The sequence below is a fragment of the Panthera onca genome, chromosome F2 (genome assembly GCF_046562875.1).
Source record: "Panthera onca isolate mPanOnc1 chromosome F2, mPanOnc1 haplotype 2, whole genome shotgun sequence".
In the NCBI taxonomy this organism is placed as follows: domain Eukaryota; kingdom Metazoa; phylum Chordata; class Mammalia; order Carnivora; family Felidae; genus Panthera; species Panthera onca.
In genome coordinates this window covers 8485067-8512403 of record NC_138356.1, presented here as the reverse complement: position 1 = coordinate 8512403, position 27337 = coordinate 8485067, and the positions used below count along the sequence as shown (strand labels likewise).

Below are 27337 nucleotides of genomic sequence, written 5' to 3'. Positions count from 1 at the left end.
GAACAAAATCATGCACCAATTTTCCTGTTCTCTTTCCTTACCAAAACTTTAAATGGCTCCTCATTGTTGGAAGAATACAAATATAAATTCCTTTTATAGAATTAGAAAGCTTTTTTATCCAGCCTTATTTCTCCAAACTCCTATGTACTTTCTTCGATACATAACAAACACAACATTTTGTAAATTATTAGAAGAGGTTCACAGAACCCAAAATTCTAACCACAGATCAAGCCTCCTGATTTTGACAGTCAATAAAGACCAATGTTTAGGGAGCCCCGATATGAAAATAAGCATCAATTTGCAGAAATGAATGAAGGAAGGTGTTCCAGACATAGCAGGAACACTCACAGAAGAACTCCGCTTCCAGAGTTAATTCATTAAATTACACCTTCTGCACTAGGTATTTCTTCATCAGATGTTCTGCTTAATAGTCTATTGACTCTTTTTGCTATCCATCCTAAAATGCCACAAATCCAGATTAAACCTGAATGTGAAGTTTTAAAAATACATATATACTCAAACTAAGAGACACTGTAGAAAATAATTGGCCGCTTTTCTTTGGAAAATGTCAGAGTCAAGAAAGACAAAAAAGGCTGAGGGACTATTCCAGATGAAAGGAAAAGAAAACAACATGAAAACTAAATGCAAGACGTGGTCCTCAACTGGAAGAAAAAACGCCATAAAGGACATGATTAGGGTAACAGATGAAACTGCAGTCTGGACTGCAGAATAGAATAGTGCAGCAAGGTTAAATTTGTAATTTTATCACCATTACATAAAGTATCTTTGTTCTTAGAAAACACACATACAAGTATTAAGGGGTAGGAGCGATTGGATCAGAAACACACACACACAGAATGATAAAGCAAACGTGGCAAAATGTTACCAAGCAGTCAGATACGGGTAAAGGGCATTATGAAATTTTTACTATTCCTGCCATGTTTCTGTAACTTTGAAATTATTTCAAAATAGTGTCAAAAAAAACCCCACATATACTTTACCTCTGTCCAATTTAATCCCATCATCAAAACGGGAGAAGAGCCTGTATCTCTGGGCCCAGTACTTTGCCAGCTCAGGAACAGCAGCTATCTCGGGAGGCAGGCCAATTACCTTTTTGTTCCTGTTTTTCTTTGTCTTCTTCTTTTTACTTTCAGCTAAAATAAAAGAATATAAAAAATACAGATGCTCACTATGAAAAAAAGGAAATCGTAGATGAATTTATCTAAAAGTATAGCCACATTCAGTATTTACAATTTGGGAATGCACTCGAGAACATGCGTGCCACGGCACCCCTGGAGAAGCAGGAGGGCCTGATGCACATAGCACTGACTTTACATGACAGCTTCTATTTTGCTGTTTATAACCTGCCTGGGCTTGGTAAAGAAACCCAGGCTCACTAAGATCCAACTTTTAATTCCTCAAAAGGAATGAATGAATAGTATTTTATCTACTTACTTCTCAAGATTGTTAGGGGATGCGTACAGATACTACATAGGTATAAAAGTTATTACTTCTGTTAGATAAGGTACTACTTTAGTCGGTCAATTATAGAAATCCAAACATTGTTCTTCCCTTCTTTAAAATAAAACCTCCCAAGGACTGACTGAGTCCTAACTTGGTCAATCCTCTGAACACAGACATGACCTGAAGATCCTATGACCTAAAGGAAATTAAAATAGGTCATGGCTTTAATGTTAACAGAAAAGGATCTCATTCATTCAAAGATGGACTTTTTCTTTTTCTTCTTTTTTTTAAATGTTTTATTTATTTTTGAGAGAGCAAGAGACAGAGTGTGAGCAGGGGAGGAGAGGGAGACGCAGAATCTTAAGCAGGCTCCAGGCTCTGAGCTGTCAGCACAGAACACGATTGTGAGATCATGACCTGAGCCAAAGTGAGATGCTTAACTGACCGGGCCACCCAGGTGCCCGGCGACGGACTTTTGTCTTAAACAATTCTTATTAATTTGGTTATCTTGTCTCAGTTCTGAGATCAGAAATAGCAACTTAGAAAGAGCATTATCACAGCTAGACATAATGAGAAGAACTGATGATGACAAATAAAACTACTGCTTCAATGATTCTCAAGGACAGAACTATGTCTTAATACGTCATCCGGTCATTGCAAACAGCACAAGGTGTCATCAACGCTGACATTTTGAATGAACAATTCCTTATTGTGCAAGATCATCCTATACACGACAGAAGGTTAACCCCCAGGTCATTCTAACAGCCAACACCTTCCAAATGCCCCTGAGGTGGGTGGTAGGGGCCCAGGTGAGAACTACCAGCACTGTGACATGAGGTAATTAGGGAAGGAGGGAAGTGGTAGGGGGGAAATGGGACTGGGGGACCAGACAACCTGGTACTGAGTCCTAGCTATGCCACCTACTAGCTGTGTGATCTCAGGCAAATTCTTAATTCCATCTACCTCACTGGGCTATTTTATAGATTAAATGAAAATAAGGCACATGAAATCTGCAAGTACCATATGAACATCAGTTGTACATGACAATAAAATTTAAACTACTTTAGTATGCTTTTTAGAAAGGCAAAGGAGTATGTGATACAAAGAATACAGCTCTCTACACACATACACACACACACACAAATCAAGATTCAAATGAGGTATTTTCCTCAATATTAAAAAAAAAATTTATTTTAATCCTTATTTAGTTTTGAGAGAGAGAGAGAAAGAGCATGAGCAGGGGAGGGGCAGAGAGAGAGGGAGACAGAATCTGAAGCAGGCTCCCGGCTCTGAGCTGTCAGCATGGAGCCCGATGCTGGGCTCGAACTCACGAACCGCGAGATCACGAACTGAGCCGAAGTTGGACGCTTAACCGACTGAGCCAGCCAGGCGCCCCAAAATAAAAAAGAATTATTAAAAGGAACACCAGAGCAATACCAAATTTCAAGAGGGATAAAAGGGACTGCCAGTCACTTTTAGCCCAGGGAGCAGAGGGTAGTGGCAGAGACCAATCTTGGTGGAACAGAGACACTCAGTTTTCCCACATGCGCGCCCTTGTATCTCATGACGCTTGCTCAGCCAAGAGTGTAGTCTTCTGGTGCCAAACCATAGCCACTAGCACATTTACACTTACTGTGCACCCTCTCTACTTGAAAATGAGTGGCGGTGAGAGGCGCCTGGGTGGCTCAGTTAGTTGTCTGACTCTTGATTTCGGCTCAGGTCGTGATCCTAGGGTTGTGGGATCGAGCCCCACATTCTCTCTCTGCCCCTCCCCGTGTGTGCACACGTGCTCTACCCCCACCTCAAAATAAAATAAAATAAAATAAAATAAAATGAAATAAAATAAAATAAAATAAAATAAAGTAAAATAGCGGTGCATCCTTAGGTATAGACGGTTAACAAGTGACAGCTAGGGAAGCACATTATCCAAATTCATCAGTAAGTTGAAGCACAGTCTTACTTTCAGTGTTGACCTGTACAGAATCTGGTGTAATCTGAGTAACACAATCTTCCTGATGTGTAATAGCTGTTACTGTGCTGTCTCCTTCATTTTTTTCTGTTTCCAGTTCACCAGCTAAAGACACAGCGTGACGCTTTCCAGGTTCTTGATTGCTCGTCTCAAGTGGGTCATCGCCTTTTTTAACAGACATTTCTTGCTCCTCTGAATCACTGCTTGTGCACGTGTCTTGCACGTTGTCATGAGAAACTGACTCCTGTGATGCTTCCTCATCCATTGGTTCATTCACCCATTTTAGAAATTTTTCTACCTGAAATTGTCAGTCATCACAAGCACGAATTAATTCTAAATTGCACAGAATAGTCCCACCTGCTTTGACCATTTGGACTTCACTGAGAAGCTGAGTCATAATTATTAGCTCCAATAAGTACACTGTATCATACAAGCTAATTATGCAAAAAGTAATTCTGAGCTAACAGCACAATTTTCTTATCTGGACATACCATGACCTTATTAAAGATTTCTTGAGAAGGAAGAAAATATCAGCTTAAACACAAGGTGGTGACTTTCCTGTAATCAATTAGCACTAAGAGGATAAAGGTGAACTGTTCCAGTAGCTTTCCATAGAGGCTTCTGACAATATAACCATACTATGTGATATTGCCATTACACACGTACCTACTTATTATTGTCATTAATGTTATCTTTTCTAATCATACAGGCCTTTCTTCAATGGCTGAGGCTATAGTCTATGTTAAATTGTACTCAGCATCCAAGATAAACTCTAAAAAGATTTAGTGCCCATCTGAAGAAAAAGAACAATGCAAACTGCCCTTTAACGGAGTGAAGCCTGTAAAAGGATTCCTAAAAACTACGTTTCTTAGAAATGTTAATAAGGTCAGGTAACTTCCTTGCAAACTTCTGTAACGAGAATATTCTTTTAAACAAAAACTTTTTTAAGCTTATTTATTTATTTTGAGAGGGGGAGGGGCGGGGGGGTTGGAGAGAGAGAATCCCAAGCAGGTTCTGCACTGTCAGTGCAAAGCCCAATGTAGGGCTCAAACCCACAAACCATGAGATTATGTCCTAAGCTGAAATGAAGAGTCAGATGCTTAACCCACTGAGCCACCCAGATGCCCCTACAAGAATATTCTTCATAACAAGAGTTCATGACCCTCCTAAGAGTTAGGAAATTGGAAGATGAGCACAGACAAACCCAGAATCTTCAAGGGGACTGTGCCTATGTATCAGACAGATAACTAAGGACACAACAGCCATATTTCTTTTTTTCCTTGTCAATACATAGCAGGTATGTTTCTGCTTTGTCTACAGATGGATGTATAGGGGCAATCACATCCAACAAATAAAAAGTTCTATAGGACTGACTGACCTGAAGTGGGAAATGTGTTCCAGACATAACCAGGGCCACTAAAATATTAAAATATCACTAGCAACCAACCAATCTAAAATGAAAAGGAAAACATGAAGGCAGCAACATAAGTCTGTTGCATGTTTTGGAAGAATGCTGAAGCTAGGAAGGATAATGTACCTTAAGGGTAAAACAAAGTCATTACAGGATCTGAGATTTTGTTCTGTTGTCCAAAGGAGTTGCTGGAGAAGTGACTAATACAATGATACAAAGGTTTCACTCATGAGAAGGTGTCCTCCCTGCCTACCACCCCCCAACGGAAAAGTATCACTTATCAAACCAAGCAAAAACTATTCTAATTACTTTTGTTTTTCAGGTGCTGGCACAGCAGGTATAGCAGAGTCCAAGAGAGGGGACACGAATATTCTAGTGAACACTCCAGTTAACAGTGTAAATCACTAAATTTGCATGAGACCATTAGGATGAACTGGTTAGTGCAATGTTTAAATTGTTTGTTTTTTTTTAACATTTTTAAATTTATTTTTGATAGAGGGAGAGACAGAGCACAAGCGGGGGAGGAGCAGAGAGAGAGGGAGACACAGAATCCGAAGCAGGCTCCAGGCTCCGAGCTGTCAGCCCAGAGCCCGATGTGGGGCTCGAACTCACAAACCGCAAGATCATGACCTGAGCCGAAGTCGGACGCTTAACCAACTGAGCCACCCAGGCGCCCCTTAGTGCAATGTTTAATTGATCGCCTCTGGATGATCTCGTAATTAAGACTTACAATAAAAGCTGTACTAGAAATTGACTTCCAGGATCCTACTTAGCCTGAAGCAGATGAGAAAGTCTCACTGTTACTACATATACAAGGCAATTTTATCTATCTTCCCAGATACTTTATAGCTTTCAAAACATAACATTACTACCAACTTATTCTTTTTCAAATTTAGTTCACATGCTATATGCCTTTAGGAAGCAAGGGGAAGAGAATTTTAGGCACCTTTATATCTGCTAGAAGCAGGATTTCCATTTGAATACCATTTGAGTCAAGCTCACAAAATGAGATTCTTTCTGTAAATATAGAACAAAATTTATACAGACCTTAGTCAAAGCTTTGCTTTTCTTGAAAAATGTTTTATCTGACTCTTCAGTAAAGAAGATGTGTTTGTTTTTCATATTTATTTGTCTTCTCATGTCCAGGAACTTTGACTTATACTTCACATTCTTCTGCAAGTATCTGACCCGCCGATGACTGAAATTTGAAATTCCACCGTATCTGTGACCAAACCAAAGGAAGATGACTCAAACCTTAAGTTCTGTGAGTTTGTTTTCTTATATGAAAAGAGAATAAAACGGACAATTTTCACTATTTTTTGATTAGCAGCCACCATTTTAATTTCTTTTCTAAATTATAAAAACTATGAAATAAAGTTCAAATGCATAGGAGTTGTATGTTAATTTTAAGTAAATCTGAAACATCAGTTGGGAGTATCAACATACCTTATATATAGCAGAAAGCAGGTATTACATAGTAAAGTGTAATAAAGAAATCGCAGAAACATGTAACCCCGTTGCACATCAGGGAAATATAATCTTTTCTCACGGTGAGATGATACCAAAGCTCTTTCATACATACATACCTGGACTTCAATTATTTTAAAAGTGATCACTGACTTCTTAACCTAAATTAATCTGAGCTTACCCAAGAAGCAAACCCATATTAACAAAATAACTAGAAAATATCTGCTGATCTAACCATCTGAATTTTTCTAGTCTTAAAAGATAAAGATCTGCTACAAAGACTTCTATGACTATATCAAGCCTTATTTAAGTACTTCTCCCACAGACTATAAGAAACTTAAAGTGTAATATACAATTTAGCACTTACAAACTCCTGAAGTTTAGTGTTAAATATCAGGTGTTATCTTCTAGCCATATTATAAACTTTATAAAAAAGTCCATTTTATCCTTTTCTTCTTCTTCTTTTTAAAGAGTGGGAGCACACAAGCAGAAGAGGGGCAGAGCAAAAGACAGAATCTTAAGCAAGCTCCATGCCCAGCGTGAAGCCCAACGCAATCTCATGACCAGGAGATCGTGACCCGAGCCAAAATCAAGAGTCGGACACTTAACCAATTGAGCCACTCAGGTCCCCCTTATCCTTTTCTTCTAAGTAGAACTGGGAATCCTAAACAGAAGAATAGTTAAGTTAAATCCCAGGTCACAGAATAAATCTCCAGGGATGTATCCTAGCAAGAGCCACTCAAGTAATTTCTCAATAAAATTACATGTGGGTAGAAATAAATTCTGTCAGGAATTTAAACATGGCACTATCAAGAAGACATTTTATATTACTCATCTTTATGATCTTTAGCCTTAAATAATTATACCAACGGCAACTGCCTTCAAGTACCGTAAGGGAGAGATAATTGATAATTAAAAAAATATTTATAGTATCATGAGCATGTAATCCTTAACCGATTTGGATTCAATTTATAAGTCAACTTTGAGATCTATGTCCTTTCCTTGCTGACTTCATAACATGTAGGTATCAGCTAAAACTGCACAACTAACAAAGAAAGTCTCAACCCTTAGAAACATCAAAGACCTTAATCTTGGTTTAAATCACTGGTGCATGTTGACATAAATGGTAGGTCTTTAATGTGCCTTAAATACTCAGTTTGGTCTTCATGGTATGTGCAATAAGCCCTTCACTTTTCTTATATTTAATGCCTGGGCATTTAATACCAGAGAAAACTTACACCTTCTGTATATAAATGTTCATAGCAGTTTATTTGTAATGGCAAAATACCATACATAGTCCAAATGTCCTTTAATAGATGAATGGTTAAAGAAACTATGGTACATCCATACAATGGAATACTACTCAGCGGTATGAAGAAATGAACTATTGGTACACACAATAACTTGGGAAGAACCTCAAAGGAACATGCCTAAATCTTAGGAACAACCCAGAAGTACATACAGGGTAATCAATTAAACACACAAGGATTAGATAATTGTGTGAGCACTGATAAGTCAGGGTTGCTTAGAAGTCTCAAAACCTTGCCCTGTATCCTCTCCCTAGGAAATGGTATGATCCCAACCAAGTCACTGCTTTATCTATGAAATTGTAATAACGATATTGGATTGTATGACGTGCAACTGAGTAAACGATGTATGTGAATATAGCAAATGTGTGGTGATCTCTCCACAAGAGAGGTTGGTGTTTTAACTATACTATCTTAAATGCTATCAAATCTATAACTATCATTAGCTATCAGAGAACTTTAAGACAGCTGAAGTGTTACAATTTTGGGAAAACAACAGTATTTATACATAATTACTTTTGTCCTGAGCCATGCTTGAATCCCAGAAGGGAACCATTGTCATCAAAGTCTGAATCTGGGTTTTCATCGATGTCCAGCTCGTGGCTAAACAAACAAAAGGTAAAACAGTGATAAACCATTATATCTACAGGCCACCAGTTAATGAAAATATCAAAAGGTACACAGAGTCAATCTACACACACTTTCTAATCACAACAGTCAACCACAGCTCCAGCTCACAAATCCACGAAGACAGGAAAGAGTACTTTAATCAGATTTTCCAAATAAGATAACGTACCCAGCAGTATTTGGAACACAGCAAAAAGCACTCAGATCCTAAACTTTGTCAAGTAACTCTCTCTACTCTTGAACATGGCACGAATACAGATCTCTCCATTTGCCTTTGGAAAAACACCTGTAAAAACTACAGCCTTCAACTAAGCTCCTAGAATGTTACCTTTAGAAGTTTTCCTCAAAAACAAAGAAAACATTTGAGAAGTATTAATCCAACCAAAAAATTTAAAAAAAATATGAAGAATAAGGTTGTGATACAAGTGTGTTATCAAGTAACCCATGATCACTGATCTAATGGGGATACCTCCCAGTGACCCCTATGACGTACGTGACAGTACTAAGAGAAAATGGTGAGAAATAATTCTTACAAATTAAATTAAGCTCACTGAACATTTATGGTGGACCTACTACGTTCCAGAAATGTAAGAACACACAGAGTCTCTGCTTCTGGGCACTTAAGGAGGAATTAACAAGCACTGCAAACCATGTAGAAGGAACACAATGGAAGCATGCTTTTATGAAAGTACTAGGTTACTGGGCCCCCAAAGTTTGCATATTATTTTTTCTAGAAGCTGTATGTAACATAAAAGTCATATGTGGAACACTTCACATCCTGTCACAGAAATAAAATGTGTTTAGCTACCATCTAAGTTCTGCAACATCCGTCCTTTCCTTGTATCTTACAGAATTAGCATTTGACTGTATCCAACCTATGTTACTTGTCGCTTTAATTTTACATATCAATAGTATACTAGAAGAGCACTGCCTCCAGAAGAGTTGGTCTGGGCATCAGCCTTGGAACTGCCATTGTTTTGCTATGTAACTCTGGGCAAAAGCACTTACCCTCATTTTGTCTTAATATTCTCACGTACAGACTAAGAGCATTAGATACTTGAGGTCTTTTAGCATAAAATTCTGTGATACCATATACTTAGATTTTTGAAGAAAAAATCAGAACGTCCTTGAGAGAAACCATATCTACGGATACATTAAAAGCTGTCACCTACTGACACTACCATCAGATATATTACATGCTAGTTCTAGTCTTCCTAACGATCTCATTAAAAAAAGCATTGGTTCCATTTTATAGACAAGAAACTGTGGGATCTGACTGCTGGGATCTGACCGTGTTCCAAGGCTAGTACGTCTCATCTTTTCTCCTTTTCTCCAGGACTAACAGTAAGTACTGTAATACAACAAATGCTTTATAGCCACCCCCTCATGGACACAAGCGCTTCTGCTACCCCACTGTGGAGAGGGAGGTAATGTGTTACTTGCCTCCTCTTGAGTTTGCTTGGCTTACGTTCAGGTGGATCTTCTTCACTCTCGTCTCCATCAATACTGTTGGAGTGTGGTCTTTCTCTGATTGCGTTTGCTTCGGAAGAGTCCTGTGAATCTAAAGAGGCAGAGATGTTGCAGTGGAGTTCTCTCCTTGGTTTGACAATTCCTCTGCCTTTTGCAAAGGCGATCAAATACTTTACTGCCTTTCTTGCAATGAACTGTATGTGCATGTCAGGCACAGCGCCAGATCGAATCGACCTATTTTGTGTATCCACATGCAGAGTCTGAGCGTAAAATTGTAGCTATGCCTATCTATTAAAGTTTCTGTGATCTAACTACTTAGAAAGCAAATGAAAACTTTTTCCTCATAACTGTTCAAATCTACATAAATTAATCCACAGTTACTTTTGTGAAAGCTTTCTAATCACACACACTAACAGCTATCACATTTGACTGAATTTTAACTTACATGACTCTGAATACAGTGTTTTCAGAAAAATGATTTCTCCTTATTAAGAAGCAAATACATTGGTCTCTAATATAGCCCTTAAATTGACAACGGAAGTAACAGAAAGGTAAGCACCATCATTTAAAAAGAATGCTTTTAAACCTGTGGCTGCTCTGACTGAGGCACCTGTCTTTGTTCTGTATTTCTTCAGACTGGCACAAAGTGAGTAGGGGGAACTAGAAATGGAGAGTTGTCTGTAGTGTAGACAATGGGATACTCTGATTGTGTAGGCACAGACTATTTCAGGAGAATACGCAACCACAAACAATAGAAAACATATATGCTTACATAGAAAACATGCAACATATACCTTGTGTTGTGATCTCAAGGGAGGATCCAAAACAAATTAAAACCTCGAATTCTCAGATTGATCCTGATGGCACTCACCCCAGGACTAATTAAAGAAATGGCCAATTACACACATAATTAAGGGAAAAGGTGACAAAAATGGCCAATCTATGCATGCAAACTAGGAAATAGACCACAGAAGGCAGAGACTATGAGGTTTACTATGTTTGACAAAGGGAACAAACAGGAAGGGAGGATGGTCAAAGAAGTAACATGAAGTAGTAAGACAGTGGCCAATACATGGGCCAATATACAGATTTCTAGTTTTATGGTCAAAATCAGCACAGAAAGTAATCGAGAGAGCAGAGAGGAGTGTCAAAAGACTAACATAATCACATTAAAAAAAGGAGGAAAATAACACCAAAATAGAAAAGAATGATAATACTGAGGTAAGCTCCATTGGGAGAGCACAGAGAAAAAAGAGATAAAAAAGTAGGTAGGGTCCTTCAGGAACTCTCTCTAAAGGGAACTCTCAGCTAGATGAAAATCAGCAATCCAAGGAACAAAGCAAACCCAATTGTTAAATAAAAGGCCAAAACCTTTTGCTTCATATAGGAATGAGGCCGAGAAGAAAGTCCTCCATTACAAACCAGACTTGTCTGGCACCAAACATCAAGGATGCCAAACATAAAAATTTCTTCCCCTCTCATTTTCCTGGTGCCATCAGTTAGAATCCTTTTCCCTAGCAAGAGCATTCTTAATAACCACCTCTGACTTAACATACCTCTCACTGGCTTTCTTTCATCCTTTCTTTAGTTCTTTAGACATCAATTTGCATGACAGGTTTTGTTTTGTTATGTTTTCAATCACTTAGGCTGGAGTCAACTAAGTTCCTTATCCTGGACATTTAACGAGGATCCTGAGGTCAACTCTTCTAGATAAAAATTAATATCATGCCCTGTTGAGATTCCCTACAGAGCAAGACTTCATTGGTTCCAAAATAAATTTCCAGATATAACTTAGAGTACGATTTGCCTGATATCCATTGTGTACTCTGAACCATTCTCTAATATGCCTCCTATACATACATTTGCTTCACAGAAACTTGGAAGTTCCATGTCTATTCTAAATTTCTCAAGGGAGTTCCAAGGTGTTTTTTGTTTGTTTCGTTTCTGTGTTTTATTCATTTTTGAGAGCAAGAGAGACAGAGCACAAGTGGGGGAGGGAGAGGGAGACAGAGAGGGAGACACAGTATCCGAGACAGGCTCCAGGCTCTGAGCTGTCAGCACAGAGCCCTATGCGGGGCTCAAACTCACAGACTGTAAGATCATGACCTGAGCTGAAGTCGGACGCTTAACCGACCGAGGCCACCCAGGTGCCCCGAGGGAGTTTCAAGTTTTAATTGGCCACCAAGGTACAAGTGGAAAAAATGGTACTTTTGAGAACCCTTTGCAAACATTTTTCTGATTTATATGAAAGGGAAATAAACAACTTGTGATATATGGAGTAAATCATTTTACACTATAAAACGTAGTTGGCACTGTGTAAGTCTTGCATAAAGGATTAGTGTTATTTTGCTCAGTAGGTTCATTTTCCTGTTCAGTAGGATACATCTTGGCCAGTCTTACCCTGAGCTGGTTGGTTTGCGCTTCTGTTCCCAGACACGTTGCTGTCCTTGGCTCCTCCGTGACATGGTTCACTTTGGCCGGTGGCAGGGCATTCTCTGCTGCTGCCGACTTCACTTAGCAACTGACGTGCATCGTAACTTACTGAAGAATCTAACCGGCTCTGTTCCACTTCCTCTGAATTCAGACTTAAGTTACTAACTCCATCAAGTATTTCATTATGCTCTTTATCACCTGAACTAGAGCTTTCACTATCAATGGTAATAGATGAAGATGGAAAAGACGTTAAGTCTGCTTTTATGCAATTTTCATCTTTCTCGTCGTCAACTTCTATTTTAGGCCCACAAGCATCTGTATCACAGGTTTCTGGGGCATCAAAAGTCCAACCCTGAGCTTCCCAATACTGAAATTGTTCCAAATAATACCAATAGAGTTGACTATAATGTTGTTCCCATTCCTCCTTTGTATCAGGAATGTTCCAAGGTTCAGAACACAGTGTCTGACCTGGATGTTTCTCTTGCCAGCTTTGCCATAAGAGCCCTCCGCCATATTCATTCCAATACTTTTCCCACTTCTCCGTAATTTCTAGCTTTGGGCATAATGTATTTTCAACAGGAAGATTTTCAGTTTCAATGTCCTTTTTGGTTTGAAGTTCACATGTTTTGGTGTTCTCATACCGTTCAACTGAAGACGGATCATCTGAAGCCAAAATGTCATCTTCTTCATATTCTTGTCTCCAAGATTCTCTCATAATTTCATGTAAGTACTTCTTTTGCTGTTTTTTCTTTTTCTTTTTGACTTTAACTTTATTTCTAGTATTCATAGACACCTACATAAGATAAATAACTTGAATATCAAATGCACCTCATAAAGTATAAGAGAAAGTAGAATCCAAGTCTCTTTTACCATGAAATTAAATAATAGATCCTCAAACCCTCATCCTGGGCTTTAGTTACACACACAGATTAATTTTACTCTCTATGTTTACAGGAGGAGGAAAAAATCAAACATAGACATATATCAAAACTTGCAGTTTTGGTTAATTTATAAATATGTACGTTTAAAAAGAAGTGGGGTGCTCTAATGGATGAATGTGTTAGATTTGGGATAAAATAATTCCATGTGGTATTTTATGAAGAAAATGAAGAAACAAATAAAAGTAACTTACACTTTTGTAAAAATTCTTTTTTTAAAAAAAATATTTATTTACTTATTTAAAACACAAGTGGGAGAGGGGCAGAGAAAGAGACACAGAGGATCCCAAGAAGGCTCCACACCACTAGCACAGAGTCTGATGTAGGGCTTGAACTCACAAACTACAATATCATGACCTGAGCTGAAATCAAGAGTCAGACGCTTAACCGACTGAGGCACCCAGGCGCCCCTACTTACCTCAAAAGTCTTATGTGCAGATACACCACCAAACTGGAGTGGTAGTCCCATACTTCTCATGAGTTCAGCCTCAGAATCAAGTTCACTTTCATCTAAGCCTAAGCCTTTGCTGTCATGTAATTCTGCCGTGCCACCTTCCTCCTCTTCTGTTGCTTGGTCTCCTACAGACAGCATTTGTTAGCTTCATTTTAGAGAGAATGTAGATGTAAGTTTTATCATCCTCATTTCAAAGAGGAACCTGAGATCCAGAATCATGCAAGTGTTACCATTTTTAAGGAGTTAAAAAGACTAGTAAAAAACGGCCAACTGAGAATCAAGAGACAACTTCTAGTCTGGCTCTGCCTGCTACCAGCTGCCCATTCAAGTTACACGTACTGAGTACCTCGTCTGTGCTGGGCACAGAGCCCTCTGCACCGTGCAGAGTACTGAGGATACGAGGGGGGACATGGTGGAGTAATCACAGGGAAAACACGTTTTCGCCACAGGCAGTATTACTCAACTAGATCAGTGAAGTTAAAATGATGATTTGTGGAGTTACTTTAGGAGCTAGTAATAAGAGAGGTGAAAGGCATGTCTTTAGTCGCCTCGAGGGTACTTTATTTTTTATTTTTTATTTATTTATTTTTTTTGAGGGTACTTTAATCGCAACTGGGATTTATATTCTGTGACTCTGGGAGAGATGATTGAATGAAAGGGTTCTGCTATTGAAAGTCTGAAATCTACTGAGCTGGAAGATTCTTTCAAACTCCTGATTCTAGGTCTTACCAAAAAACCTGTTGTATTGTAACAAAGTAAGTTTTGCTTTATACTAATATGGTTAGATAAAAAAAGTGTATCACACCATTAACGGGACAAATGCCATTCAAATGCTCCATTAGCCATTTGAAATGTGAGATAAATGTCACTTTACACATTAGCATACTCAATTAGGGCTGAGCTGCACTCCAGCTAAATGACTGTAGGCAACAGAACGGTGAGTCTTACAAAGCAAAAATGGAGACTATAAAGAAATCTTTTGTGCACAAATCCTACTAAAACAAAGAGGGAAAAAAACATCTCTGCCTAAGTAATAAGGGGGATTCCACTTACCATTCCACTCAATGAACTTATGAAAGTCCAAGAGAGAGCAAATAGGAAAAACAAATGTGCTAAGTTTTATGTTCCTTTCATAGTATGTGTTTTATTCATTGATTGATTGATTGATTTATGAAAAAGAGAGAGAGAGAGAGAGATAGCATGCACACACAAGTAAGTGAGAGGAGTAGAGGGAGAGGAGAGAATCCCTAGCAGGCTCCACGACGACACGGGGCTCAATCTCACAACCATGAGATCATGAGCCACCCAGGTGCCCCATGGTATGTATATTTTACGTTTAGCAGGAGCTTGGGGTGTGAAGAAACCTTATTTGTACATTACATTGAAACACAAACCAAACGCTTTGTCCAGCAATCAACTGAAGAAACACTGACTCGTTCCATTATTGTGAGAGTTAAAGGACTTTTAAGGGTAACACGACACACTTTACTTGTGCTGACTTTAGCCTAGAACTCATGCTAGTTTTGCCCGTATCTAGAGAAACAAAAAAGATCTGTGTGGAAAGAACAAACGCGGTCTCAAAGGGAAGTCTGAGACAGAGCAAGATGGTTTTCGGAAACTAGATAAGGCTCAAAGTATACAACAAATTCTATTTGTTATTTGGGAAAGTGAACCCAGATGATGGGCTCCTCACTTCAGTCAGAAGACTATGGTCTTATCCTGACTTATCCTGACGCTTATCCTGAATACCTTATTTATACGATTGGTAAAGTATATAAACAAGGAGGTCATTAGACTGAGGCGGCTCTAAGGCCTTTGTCGTCAATGGAAGCAAACCAAAAACCTAAGCCAGAATCCAAGCGCTCAGATCGAAGAAAATAAAACTTAAGAACAACCAATCACAAATAGCCCGTAGGCTTCCCCAAACGAGCCCACTGCTTAAGCCATAGCCAATCAAGTAATTTCCTTGCTTTGCTTCTACACCGTCTCTATAAAAACCCCTCCTCTAACTCCTGTCGTGGAGTGGTGCTCCTATCCAGGGAGCCGGCACTGCCTGACTTGGAGAGGTGTCTGCTCGAATAAACTCTTGAAAATTTTAATACGCCTCTGTTTATCTTCCAACACAATAAAATTTTGCTGGGGGGAAAAATATGCTCTCTGCTTTTCAAAGCTGCAAATTTCAGGCTGCTCTTATCTAATGGCAACAACTCAGGAAGGAACGTTACATAGAGCAAAAGAGGCCACCTCAAGTCCATAGAGGAGCTAGCAGGAAAAGAAAAGATGTGCTTTGAAAAGGATTCTAGAACCATGTCATAATAAAAAATAAGGACTATAATTACTGGTTGTCATTTATAATATTTTATGCAACAAATCAACATGGTATTATAACAAATTATATTTAAAACCAATACAGTATTATAGTTACTTTGAGTGAAAAGAGACCATATGGTTTTATACTGTATTACCTGCATTGTCACCATTGCCTTTGACATAGTAGCCTTTTAATCCCAAATTGCACAATTTTCGATCTCTGCAAAGCAAATTAAACAGTCAAAAACGAAATAAATTATAAATCTGGGAAAAAAATTCAAGGCAGCATAGATTTAAAATGTTAAGGAACAGAAAAGCAATCTGCTAATATATCTTCCTCATCTGTAATACAGAGGAAAGAACACATATCTCACGAGGTTATTACGAGGATAGTCCATCTAAGACAGGGAATATATACCACATAGGAATCATTTATAATTACAACTACTAATTAGTATAATTAAAGGGTAGTTCTGGCATTGTGGGAAGAATTGATCTCATAATACATAAACAAGAAAGTGTTCTCTAAACTTGCTGTAAGAAGTGAGCATAAAAGTGGAAAGATCTAGGGGCGCTGGGTGGCTCAGTCTGTTAAGAGTCCAACTTCGGCTCAGGTCAGGATTTCATGGTTCGTGGGTGTGATCCCCACATCGGGTTCTGTGCTGCTAGCTTAGAGCCTGGAGACTGTTTAGGATTCTTGTGTGTCTCTCTCTCTGCCCTCCCCCCGCTCATGCTTGGTCTCTTGCTGTCTCTCAAAAATAAACATGTAAAAAAAAGGTGGAAAGATTTACCTTACACACACATAAATCCACATGTAGACCCTACTCCATTTGCAAATCAGCCAAGTTATCATTGCTTAGTAGACAAGATAGTCACAGTCCAAGCAAAGGTTGTTTTGGGGACTAACATACAATGAAGTTCTTATTTAGATATTTTATCAAACTGACACAGAAATCAAAACAAAACATTCAGTCTCAACAATTTTTAATTGAATAATTATTTAAGTAAGCTCGGTGCCTAATGTGGGGCTCAAACTCATGACCCCAAGACCAAGAGTTGCATGCTCCCCCGGCTGAGCCAGCCAATACCCTAGTCTCGACAATTTTTAACAACAGTGAATGATTCAACTTTTCTTTACATACCTACTTCAAGAGTTGTTTTCTATCTGCTAAGATCAGAGATTACTTAACACAAATAAACTTGACAGGACACTTTGAAAAAGGAGAAAATTGTGCCATTTTCTTCCTACCATTAAATTGAGCTGTAACAAACTCCATCAGAACTGCCAGAATAAAGCCATCTGCAAGTAATACCTGATACTATTTTTCCAGTGTAACCACAATGAATTCAACCAAATAAAATTTTTGTATACTTGATATATTTCACTATCCTCCTGTTTATTTTTTAATACTTTATAAAAGATAAAGTGATGACTCACAGTAGGACAGCAAACATGCCAGGGGATGCAGTGCAAATGTGCTCTGGCACAATGCCCACTGGCCCCCAAGAACACTGGACAATGGAGAGGGCTCTGGGGGTGGGGGAGAGCAGCAGCTACACAGAGGGCATCAACGGCGTGCCTGTCAGCACCCGAGGATACGGGGCACTAGGTGCCAGATGGAGGAAAAGGCTAGTAAGATTGCAAGATTGGTTACAGTGAGCAAATAAGTAAATGTACTGAGGATAACGATAGCCAAGATATTCCTACACACCTACATGTATTTATGTATGTATGTAAAATGCAGATACACCCTGCCTAATTCTATCTGCTGAGAGAGCATAGGGGAAATGAAAACCCAAGAGCAGGGAACACAACGAGCACCCAAGTCTTGGTTTCTGAACACTCCACTCCGCTAAAAGGAACCAAGGTACCTTCAGAAATGGCAGTTCCAGGTTGAAGCATGGACTATAAAAGATTATGCTTGGGTCACCTTCTGTGCCAGAAGGTTAGGAGGAGGTCTAACAATGCCAGGGACACATCAAAATGATATACAAGCCACCTCAGGAGGCCCCCACCAGCTAAAGCTGAGACAATATGAACATCAAAATAAATGACAGTAATAAAATATAACTTACCAATAAACGAACAATCCAGAGTTCACGTTAATGTAAATAAAGGAGTAAACAAATATGTGGAGAGAAGGGAAAGTGCTCCATACAGAATGCCAACTTATAAAAGTAGAACGATACAGGCAGAGAATCACTCTTTGGCAATCTTCAAGAGGTAGCAGATTCAGGCAACAACAGGGTATTGGTATAGCACTGGAGTACTTTCCTACAACATACTAATTAATGCAAAGGGAATCACTGTGACTTTATAGTGAAGAAAACTGGGAGACTCCAATGATTGGGCAATGGAGGTTAACGTCACCAGTGGTGGACTGGATCTCCAGAAAGTCATTGCTGAAGCGATGCAGGGCCAACCACAGGATCACTTCTGTGGCATTCCTGCCAAGAAGGCACGGCCCCATCTCTGTTCCTGTTGAAATGTCAGAGAGACCCAGGTTAAGTAAGGTCAGCCCACAGAAGGAAAAGGTAAGGTCTGCACTTCTTAAAATGTTGAGGCCACGAAAGGGAGGAAAAGGGTGAAGAATTTTTCCAAAGGAGATTGACAAGTCAAAAGTAAACATAAGAGGAACTATGTGGAATTCTGGATCAGAAAGAAAAGACAAACACTGCTGGGAAGGCTGGGGGAAATGTGAACCCTCGACAGTGGTTATGAAGGAGAATATACTTGTTTTAGGGAAACGCACAATGGAGTATTTAGGAAAGATGGGGAATCAAGTCGGCAGCTTGCTCTCAAATGGTTCAGAAAAGATGGTGTATGTGGGGCCTGGCCACGTGTCTCTGTGTCTGCAGAGGGAGAGATGGAACAAAGGCAGCTAACTATTAAGACCTGGTGAATCTGCGTAGAGGGGAATATGGTTCACGGACCCATTTTTTAAGTTTGAAATTATTTTAAAATGATTTACTATGTGGCCAACTAATCTTTGACAAACAAGGAAAGAATATCCAATGGAAAAAACAGTCTCTTCAGCAAATGGTGCTGGGAAAACTGGACGGCGACATGCAGAAGAATGAACCTGGACCACTTTCTTACACCAGACACAAAAATAAAACTTAAAATGGATGAAAGACCTGAACGTAAGACAGGCGGAAGCCAGCAAAATCCTAGAGGAGAAAACAGGCAGCAACCTCTTTGACCTCAGCTGCAGCAACTTCTTATTTGACATGTCTCCAGAGGCAAGGGAAACAAAAGAAAAATAAACTATTGGGACCTCATCAAGATACAAAGCTTCTGCACAGTGAAGGAAACCATCAGCAAAACTAAAAGGCAACCAACGGAATGGGAGAAGATATTTGCAAATGAAATATCACAAAAAGGGTTACTATCCAAAATCTATAAAGAACTTATCAAAATCAACACCCAAAAAACAATCCAGTGAAGAAATGGGCAAAACAGACACTTTTCCAAAGAAGACATCCAGGTGGCTAACAGACACATGAAAAAAATGCTCCACATCACTCATCATCAGGCAACTATCAATCAAAATGAGATACCACTTCACACCTGTCAGACTGGCTAAAATTAACAACTCGGGCAACAACAGATGTTGGTGAGGATGCGGAGAAAGAGGATCTCTCTTGCACTGCTGGTGGGAATGCAAACTGGCGCAGCCGCTCTGGAAAACAGTATGGAGATTCCTCAAAATATTAAAAACAGAACTACCCTGTGACCCAGCAATTGCACTACTAGGTATTTACCCGAAGGATATCCAAAGGAGTGCTATTTCGAAGGGACACATGCACCCCAATGTGTACAGCAGCACTAGTGACAATAACCAAAGTATGGAAAGAGCCCAAATGTCCATCGACGGATGAATGGATAAAGATGTGGTATATATGCACAATGGAATATTACTCGGCGATCAAAAAGAATGAAATCTTGCCATCTGCAACAACGTGGATGGAACCAGAGTGTATTATGCTAAGCGAAATAAGTCAAAGACTAATATCATGTGGCTTCAGTCACATGTGGACTTTAAACAGATGAACATAAGGGAAGCAAAAATAATATAAAAACAGAGAAGAAGACAAACCATAAGAGACTCTTAAATAGAACAAACTGAGGGATGCTGGAGGGGTGTTGGGTAGGGGGCGCTAAATGGAGGAGGGGCATTAAGGAGGACACTTGTGGGGATGAGCACTGGGTGTTATATATAAGTGATGAATCACTAAATTCTATTCTTGAAATCATCATTACACTATATATTAAATACCTTGGATTTAAATTAATAATAATAAAGTTTAAAAACAAGAAAAGCATAAACTTTCTAAGAATGAGTAGCATCAGATATATATAATAGGTAAATCTTAAAGAAAAAAATGATTTAAAAGAATTAAGTAATTCCTTTAAAAGAATTAAATAATTAATGTCTGTTGTTTTCATAACAAAAATCTACTACTCCATCATTTCAGCATTTTACTACATTCTACTCTAGACTATGTACATATTAACACAAAATTTTTACATAATTGTAATTATAGTGTAGATATTTTATATTCAGACATTTATTAACGTAAGCTATTTTTTCATGTTACTACTGAGCCATCATGATGATTATTTTTAAGAGCGCCATTACATGTAATTATGTCTTCTTCATATATATGGTGTATGAAAACCTGAATGTGCAGATGAAACAGATTACTTTAGAGCTCATAAAACAGTATGTTAATTTTTTTTAACGTTTATTTTATTATTTTTGAGAGAGACAAAGCATGAGCAGGGAGGGGCAGAGAGAGACACACACACACACACACAGATTCCTGAGCAGGCTCCAGGCTCTGAGCTGTCAGCACAGAGCCCAATGTGGGGCTCAAACTCACCAACTGCGAGATCATGACCTGAGCCAAAGTCAGACACTCAACTGACTGTGCCACCCAGGTGCCCTGACAGTATGTTAATATAATGTCCTCAGAAAATAAAAATTAGTTACAATATGAGGTTCTATTTTCTGCCTTCTAGGAGAGGTGTACAATAACCTTTAGTTTAGTTTAGTATGAGAGTCAACTCAATACTAAGAAGGTATTAGGCACCTATGCTAATGCTCGTTTTGTTTCTGCTCCAAAGTATGGTACTCTATTTTTCAGTTTAATAATCTATTCTAGAATTTTGCTAACAGTCAATCTATTTTAAGATGGTGAAACAGACCTTTTCTCTACCTGGAAAGTCAGAGTTACACTATTAAGCCTCTGAACTGCCAGCATGTCTCCAAGTCCCCAGGACTTCTCCTGGAAATAATTTCAAGGTATTTCCAAGTTGTTTTTGTTCTAAGGGGTTATAATTTGAGCATTAAGTGATCTAAAGGAAAAAGCCATTCTTTTCTCTTTACCTATTTTGAACTCAGAATGCGGCTTCTAAAAGCAACGTAGAGCTTCTAAGTTTTAATATGTATGAAATTATATGAAGTTTAAAAAATGAACATTTTGGTTCAAAAAGACTAAATTCAAAGTAATCGGTGATTTATATGGTAATTAAATTGTGTTTTATTCATTTATTTTTATTTTGAGAGAGAAAGAGAGAGAGTTCGTGTATACCAGGGGGAAGAAGTGTGTGTGTGTTGGGGGGTGGGGGTGGAGGGAAGGGAGAGAGAGAGAAAATATTAAGCAGTTTTCATGCTCCATGCCAGCCCATCGCCAGCCCATCGGGTTCCATCCCATGACCATGAGATCATGACTTGAGTTGAAATCGAGTTGGAAGCTCAACAGACTTGAGCCACCCAGGAGCCCCCTAAATTGTGTTCTAAATAAAGTTGCTTTAATTGAAATCTAGTAGCATATTGTTTTGTACGGGTATGGCATGACAGTTTTTCCTCAAATTTTTACATTTTTTTTAAAAACCTCTCTTTAATGTTTATTATTTATTTTTGAGACAGACAGAACACGAGCGGGGGAGGGGCAGAGAGAGAGGGAGACAGAGTCCAAAGCAGGCTCCAGGCTCTGAGCTGTCAGCACAGAGCCCGATGCGGGGCTTGAACTCACAAACTGTGAGATCACGACCTGAGCTGAAGTCGGGACCCTTAACTGACTGAGTCACGCTTAACTGACTGAGCTACCCAGGTGCCCCATCAACTTCGTGCATTTTATAACTCACATTCCCTTTCTTTCTTTCCTTTTTTTTTTTGTGGAAAGAAGGCTTCATGAAGATAGCCCCGAGACTCATCTGGCTGCAGGCTAAGAAGTAGGTATATAGACTTGGCTTTTCTTCTACTTTTTACAGAGTTCTGCTTGTCGCTCCCTCTCTCACTCAAACATACCCCAGTTTACTTCCACTCTCTAGACCTCTTTTCTTTAAAAAAAATTTTTTTTAACGTTTATTTATTTTTGAGACAGAGAGAGACAGAGCATGAACGGGGGAGGGGCAGAGAGAGAGGGAGACACAGAATCGGAAGCAGGCTCCAGGCTCCGAGCCATCAGCCCAGAGCCCGACGCGGGGCTCGAACTCGCGGACCGCGAGATCATGACCTGAGCTGAAGTCGGACGCTTAACCGACTGAGCCACCCAGGCGCCCCTCTCTAGACCTCTTTTCAAAAGCGACTTTTCTCAAAGAAATCTCTGTGATCTTTGGAGAAAGGTTAGGTTTTTGCTATGACAGCCCCCTGTACTCCTCTCCTATAGCACCTACGACTGTAATTCGCTAAATAATTATCTAACAGTTGTCTTACTATGGTGTAGCGACAGGCTGTGTCTTATACCCCAGGGCCTACCAGGGTACCTAATACAAAGAACCACAGAAAGCATTTGCACATGCATGCACGTATGCAAAGATGGCAATCTTTTAACAGTTAAACATCATGTTTAACTTCTTTTTGGATCAATTTTCCGATTACTCCACACAAACACAGTAACTGTAAGCATTTATTCAAACTTCAATTCCCCCACATTAAACTACATTAAAAGTACAGCACATGAAATTTACTTCCACAGGCTGAATCTAACAATAAGCCTGCGAAATCACTGGAAATCATTGTGAAAACATACCTGTTTTAGGGACGGAAAAAAGAAGCGTCTAACTCACACACCCGATATGCGAACAGTCATCCCTATAATCCGATTCCTTAGTTCCTTGTTTCCCACCCACTGGTTATCTTCCTTCCACGGAGGGCAATTTTTACCCCAAATATTTCCCAAAAATACAGCTGAAAACTGATGGAATTATAGTTAAATCTTTTATCTCGGGTAACTGGAAGCTCTTTGCGCATATGCACTTGAATAAATCTCAAGGTTTTCAAAAAATGTTAACCAACAAAAGGTACTCATCTTAAAGTCTTCACCTTGAGCTGTCACACCCCTGAAGGGGCGTTGACATTTCGCTTCCCCCGATTTTTAAACGTCCCCTCGGTTTATAAAAACGAAATCAATCAGCTGCCGCATCTTTTCACAGCAGCCGACAAAGTCGATTTCCCCCTTCCCTTAACGGTAATAGGCGACCTTCCGTGAACTCTGAGGACTTTTCTTTCCTGAAACCACCTTGCCCACGGGTCTTCGACTTGAGCCACGGCTTCGGGGATCAATCACACGTGGCTTGCGAGGCCTACATTTCTGGGCAAGAACCGGGCTAGAAATGAAGAGGGACGCGTTTTTACTTACTCCACAAATGCCCTGGAGCACAGGCAAAGGATCTTACAATCCTCCTCCAGGTCTTCAACGAAGAGAAACATTTCGGCCACGCGGCTCCACTTGTCGCAGCACATTTTCCCACTTCGGAGCAGGAAGCCCTGCGACCAGCGGCACGGGACCGGCCTTCCCGGCCTCTGCTTGGTTCCCGGACACCGAAAAGAGGTCTCGCCGGCGCGCCCGGTGGGGGGGGGGGGGGCGGGGGAACGTCAGGAGTTTACAAACTGGCCCGGGGGTGCTCGAGCCCGCAGCGAGCGGAGGGGCCGCCACCGGAAACGGCTCCTGGCGGCCCCGGAAGGGGCGGGGCGGCAGGCGGTGCTCGGCTCAACGCGGTCCGGGCTGCCGCGGGTGTTTGTCTTTTTCTTCACAGGTTGCTCGTGGGGCAGAACGCTGGCCGCTGAAATTTCTCCGCTTCCCTGGGTCGCTGAGCCACCGAAGGGCTCCCGCCGCTGCTCGAGGGTGAGGGCGAGCCGCCTCCGCCCCTCCCGCCAGAGGCGCGTCGGTCCTCCTCTTGTCCTCCGTTTCCGGCGCGCGGCTCCGCATCAGTCTCGCGGGGCTCTGAGCCGCCAGGACCGCGAGTCTCGTCTCGGTGAGGCAGTGCCGGAGTCCCCGGCGGTTCCCGCAGTACTCGGTGTAAGCTCGGGCACCGGAGTGGCGGGGAGGGGTGGCCCTGTCTGGGTCACAACGAGCCCTTTCACTCCGCCGCGCATCACTCCCCCCCCCCCCCCCAACCCCCGCGCTTAAAAACCTCGTTTCATCTCAACTTAGGCGGCGGGGCGAGGTGTCAGAACCTCACTACAGGCCTCTGGGGCTTGCCCGGCGACCTCTGGTTCCGGGATCCGAATCGAGCCTTCTGGGGGGATCACGGGCGTGTACGGGAGAGGCCGCAGGAATAAGTTGTTAAGAAGGCTTCCGGACGAGTCAGGCTTGGAATCCTGGTTTGATGCCCCTTTGCTGCCTCTGTGATCCGGACAAGCGAAGTAACCCTTCTGAGCCTCTTTGTGATCATCTGTAAAATAGGAACGGTGAATAGTAGTACCTAGTAGTACCTGCCGCCTCGGGCGGCTGGAAGGACTAAACGAAACTGTGTATCCGGTCGCTCGTGTGCTATTAATAGTTTGAGTGGGTACCTACTTTGTGCGCGCAGGCACTGCGTTGGTCCCTGGGGTTGGCAGCCTGTGGAACAGATTTCTGCCCTCAGGCTGCCGATGCGTAAGAAAAATGCGTGTGCACATAACCAGGACGCCGAAAACTGGAACACCACTGCTAGATTTGAAAAAGGAAGTTAGTATTTGGTGTGGTATTCGTTGAGACTGCCCAGGCAGCTTCCTTAAAGAAGCAAGTTCAGACTTGGGGGTGGTTGGAGCGTTTCAGGACTTGGTTGTGCTGTTAATGCTGAAATGGCATTGTTACTTCTTTAGCCTGTGTTAAAGCTGAGATAAAATCCGGATGTTTAACACAGTCCTTAATGTTTTGGTCGCATTTACTATTGGATAGAAATAGAAGATTAATTTTCGAATGAAATGTTTATTTCCACCTGGTGTCCGAGATAGGCTCATAAGAGTGCTGCCCAGTTACAGATACACCCGTATAGATGTGCAACATTTGGGGGGTGAGGATAGGTTAAGGAAAAAAAAGGTAGAACAGTAATTATCAGAATGCAAGATTCTAGCTAAAAGTTGAAGGACATGGGGTTTAAAAAACAAAAAAAAAAATCCCAAACCTTGGAAGGTAGTTCATATCAGAAGTTAGAGTTTGAAACTTGAAATCTAAAAGGTAATTGTTTTTATTTATTTTTAAATTTTTTAAATTTTCTTTAAATTTGTTTTTGAGACAGAGTATGAGCAGGGGAGGGTCAGAGAGAGAGGGAGACACAGAATCCGAAGCAGGCTCCAGGGTCTGAGCTGTCAGCACAGAGCCCGATGCGGGGCTCAAACTCATGGACTGTGAGATCATGACCTGAGCTGAAGTCGGACGCCTAACCGACTGAGCCACCCAGGCGCCCCTGGTTTTTACTTTTTTAATGTTTATTTTTGAGAGAGGGAGAGAGAAGAGAGCTCGCACGCGAGTGAGCTTGGGGAGGGGTTAGAGAGAGGGAGACAGAATCAAAGCAGGCTCCAGGCCTCTGGCTCTCAGCACAGAGCCTGATGCTGGGCTTGAACCTACAAACCGTGAGATCATGACCTGAGCTGAAGTCGGACACTTAAACCGACTGAGCCACCCAGGCGCCCCTAAAAGATATTGTTTTAAAGATAAAATTACTAGGTTTGCCAGATGTTTTAATGGAGATATTAGATACACTTCAGTTTTATTGATGGTTTGAAGTAGAATGCTTATTCGCTAGAACTGAGTCCTATCCCCCTGTTAAACAATTATTTAAAATGCAGAAAGGAAAAGGAAAATTAATTTTATTTCAGCGAGTATTTAGTTTAATTGGCATTTTCAATGTATCCTTAATGTGGCTTATATACTGAAAGTAAAAAATTGATCTGCTGCCATCCATGGTGCTAAAAGTACTGATAATGGATGTTTAAAAAATAGATCTATTTCTGGGTGCCTAGGTGGCTCAGTCAGTTAAGCGTCCGACTTCTGCTCAGGTCATGATCTCACACCTCATGAGTTCGAGCCCTGTGTTGGGTTCTGTGCTGACAGCTCAGAGCCTAGAGCCTGCTTCAGATTCTGTGTCTCCCTCTCTGTCTGTCCCTTCCCTTCTCATGCTCTGTCTCTCTCTCTCTGTCAAAAATAAAATAAAAATGTTAAAAATTTTTTTTTCTTTTTACTTTCTATAACTTACTTATTTTTTATAATTTACATCCAAGTTAGCACATGGTGCAACAATGATTTCAGGAGTAGATTCCTTAATGCCCCTTACCCATTTAGCCCTTCCCCCTCCCACAATCCCTCCAGCAACCCTGTTTGTTCTTTGTATTTAAGAATCTCTTATGTTTTGTCCCCCTCATTGTTTTTATATTATTTTTGCTTTCCTTGCTTTATGTTCATCTGTTTCGGATCTTAAAGTCCTCCTATAAGTGAAGTCATATATTTGTCTTTCTCTGACTAATTTCGCTCAGCATAATACCCTCTAGTTCCATCCACGTAGTTGCAAATGGCAAGATTTCTTCTTTTTGATCACTGAGTAATAAATACTCCATTGTATATATAGACCACATCTTCTTTATCCATTCATCCATCAGTGGACATTTGGGCTCTTTCCACACTTTGGCTATTGTTGATAGTGCTACTATAAGCATTGGGGTACATGTGCCCCTTCGAAACAGCATACCTGTATCCCTTGGATGAATACTTAGTAGTGGAATTGCTGGGTCGTAGGGTAGTTCTAGTTTTAACTTTTTGAGGAACCTCCATGCTGTTTTCCAGAGTGGCTGTACCAGTTTGCTTTCCCCCCCAAATTTTTTTAAACAGATTTATTAACTTAAGTTTTTACAGAAAACAAGAAATCCTCTGTTCTGATTTATTAGTTTTTGAAATGTTCTTATTTTAAAGTGTGTAAAGTCAATTACAATAAATGTTCTTCACTATCAATGTCAACATTACGATATTTTTTTAATATGTGATGCGAGGACTGTGTTTGATTGTAGATTTTTTTTTTTTTTTGGTTGGAGTAACCTGTTATTTTGGTAATTAAAATACTGTATCTCCCCCCAAACCACTTTTAACCATTATAGTTTTTAATTGGATCAAAACAAAGTGGTAAGGAGTCCAATTTAGCCCGTGGTAAATTGGAGGGGGACAAGGGCCAGGCAGAAGTAGTGTGAAGACAGAAATTGCAATCTTAATATTTTCAGCTTT

General features: G+C 40.3%; 2 protein-coding genes across 11 annotated transcripts in view; one reads left to right on the top strand and one right to left on the bottom strand.

Annotated features, from left to right (window-relative positions):
• TGS1 (trimethylguanosine synthase 1) overlaps positions 1–23818 on the bottom strand; it is a 43732-nt gene extending 19914 nt beyond the window's left edge. The window contains exons 1-9 of one of the 3 annotated variants that reach the window (XM_060610544.3): positions 23501–23818; positions 16006–16070; positions 13505–13665; positions 12116–12941; positions 9689–9806; positions 8135–8221; positions 5892–6066; positions 3425–3731; positions 1002–1154 (exon numbers count right to left, since the gene is read on the bottom strand). In XM_060610544.3, the coding sequence (XP_060466527.3) occupies positions 1002–1154; positions 3425–3731; positions 5892–6066; positions 8135–8221; positions 9689–9806; positions 12116–12941; positions 13505–13665; positions 16006–16070; positions 23501–23604 (1996 nt within the window). In that variant the 5' untranslated portion in view covers positions 23605–23818. The remainder of the gene's footprint in view (positions 1–1001; positions 1155–3424; positions 3732–5891; positions 6067–8134; positions 8222–9688; positions 9807–12115; positions 12942–13504; positions 13666–16005; positions 16071–23500) is intronic. The other 2 variants (XM_078441510.2, XM_060610543.3) reach the window with 2 other exon arrangements.
• A 196-nt stretch (positions 23819–24014) lies between these two features.
• Positions 24015–27337, top strand: part of TMEM68 (transmembrane protein 68) — a 60927-nt gene continuing 57604 nt past the window's right edge. For 7 of the 8 annotated variants that reach the window (XR_009603417.3, XR_009603416.3, XM_060610550.3 and 4 more), the window contains exon 1: positions 24015–24116. The gene's annotated coding sequence lies outside the window, so the exon portion shown is untranslated. Of the gene's footprint in view, positions 24159–27337 lie in introns of all 8 variants that reach the window. The other variant, XM_060610547.3, reaches the window with a different exon arrangement.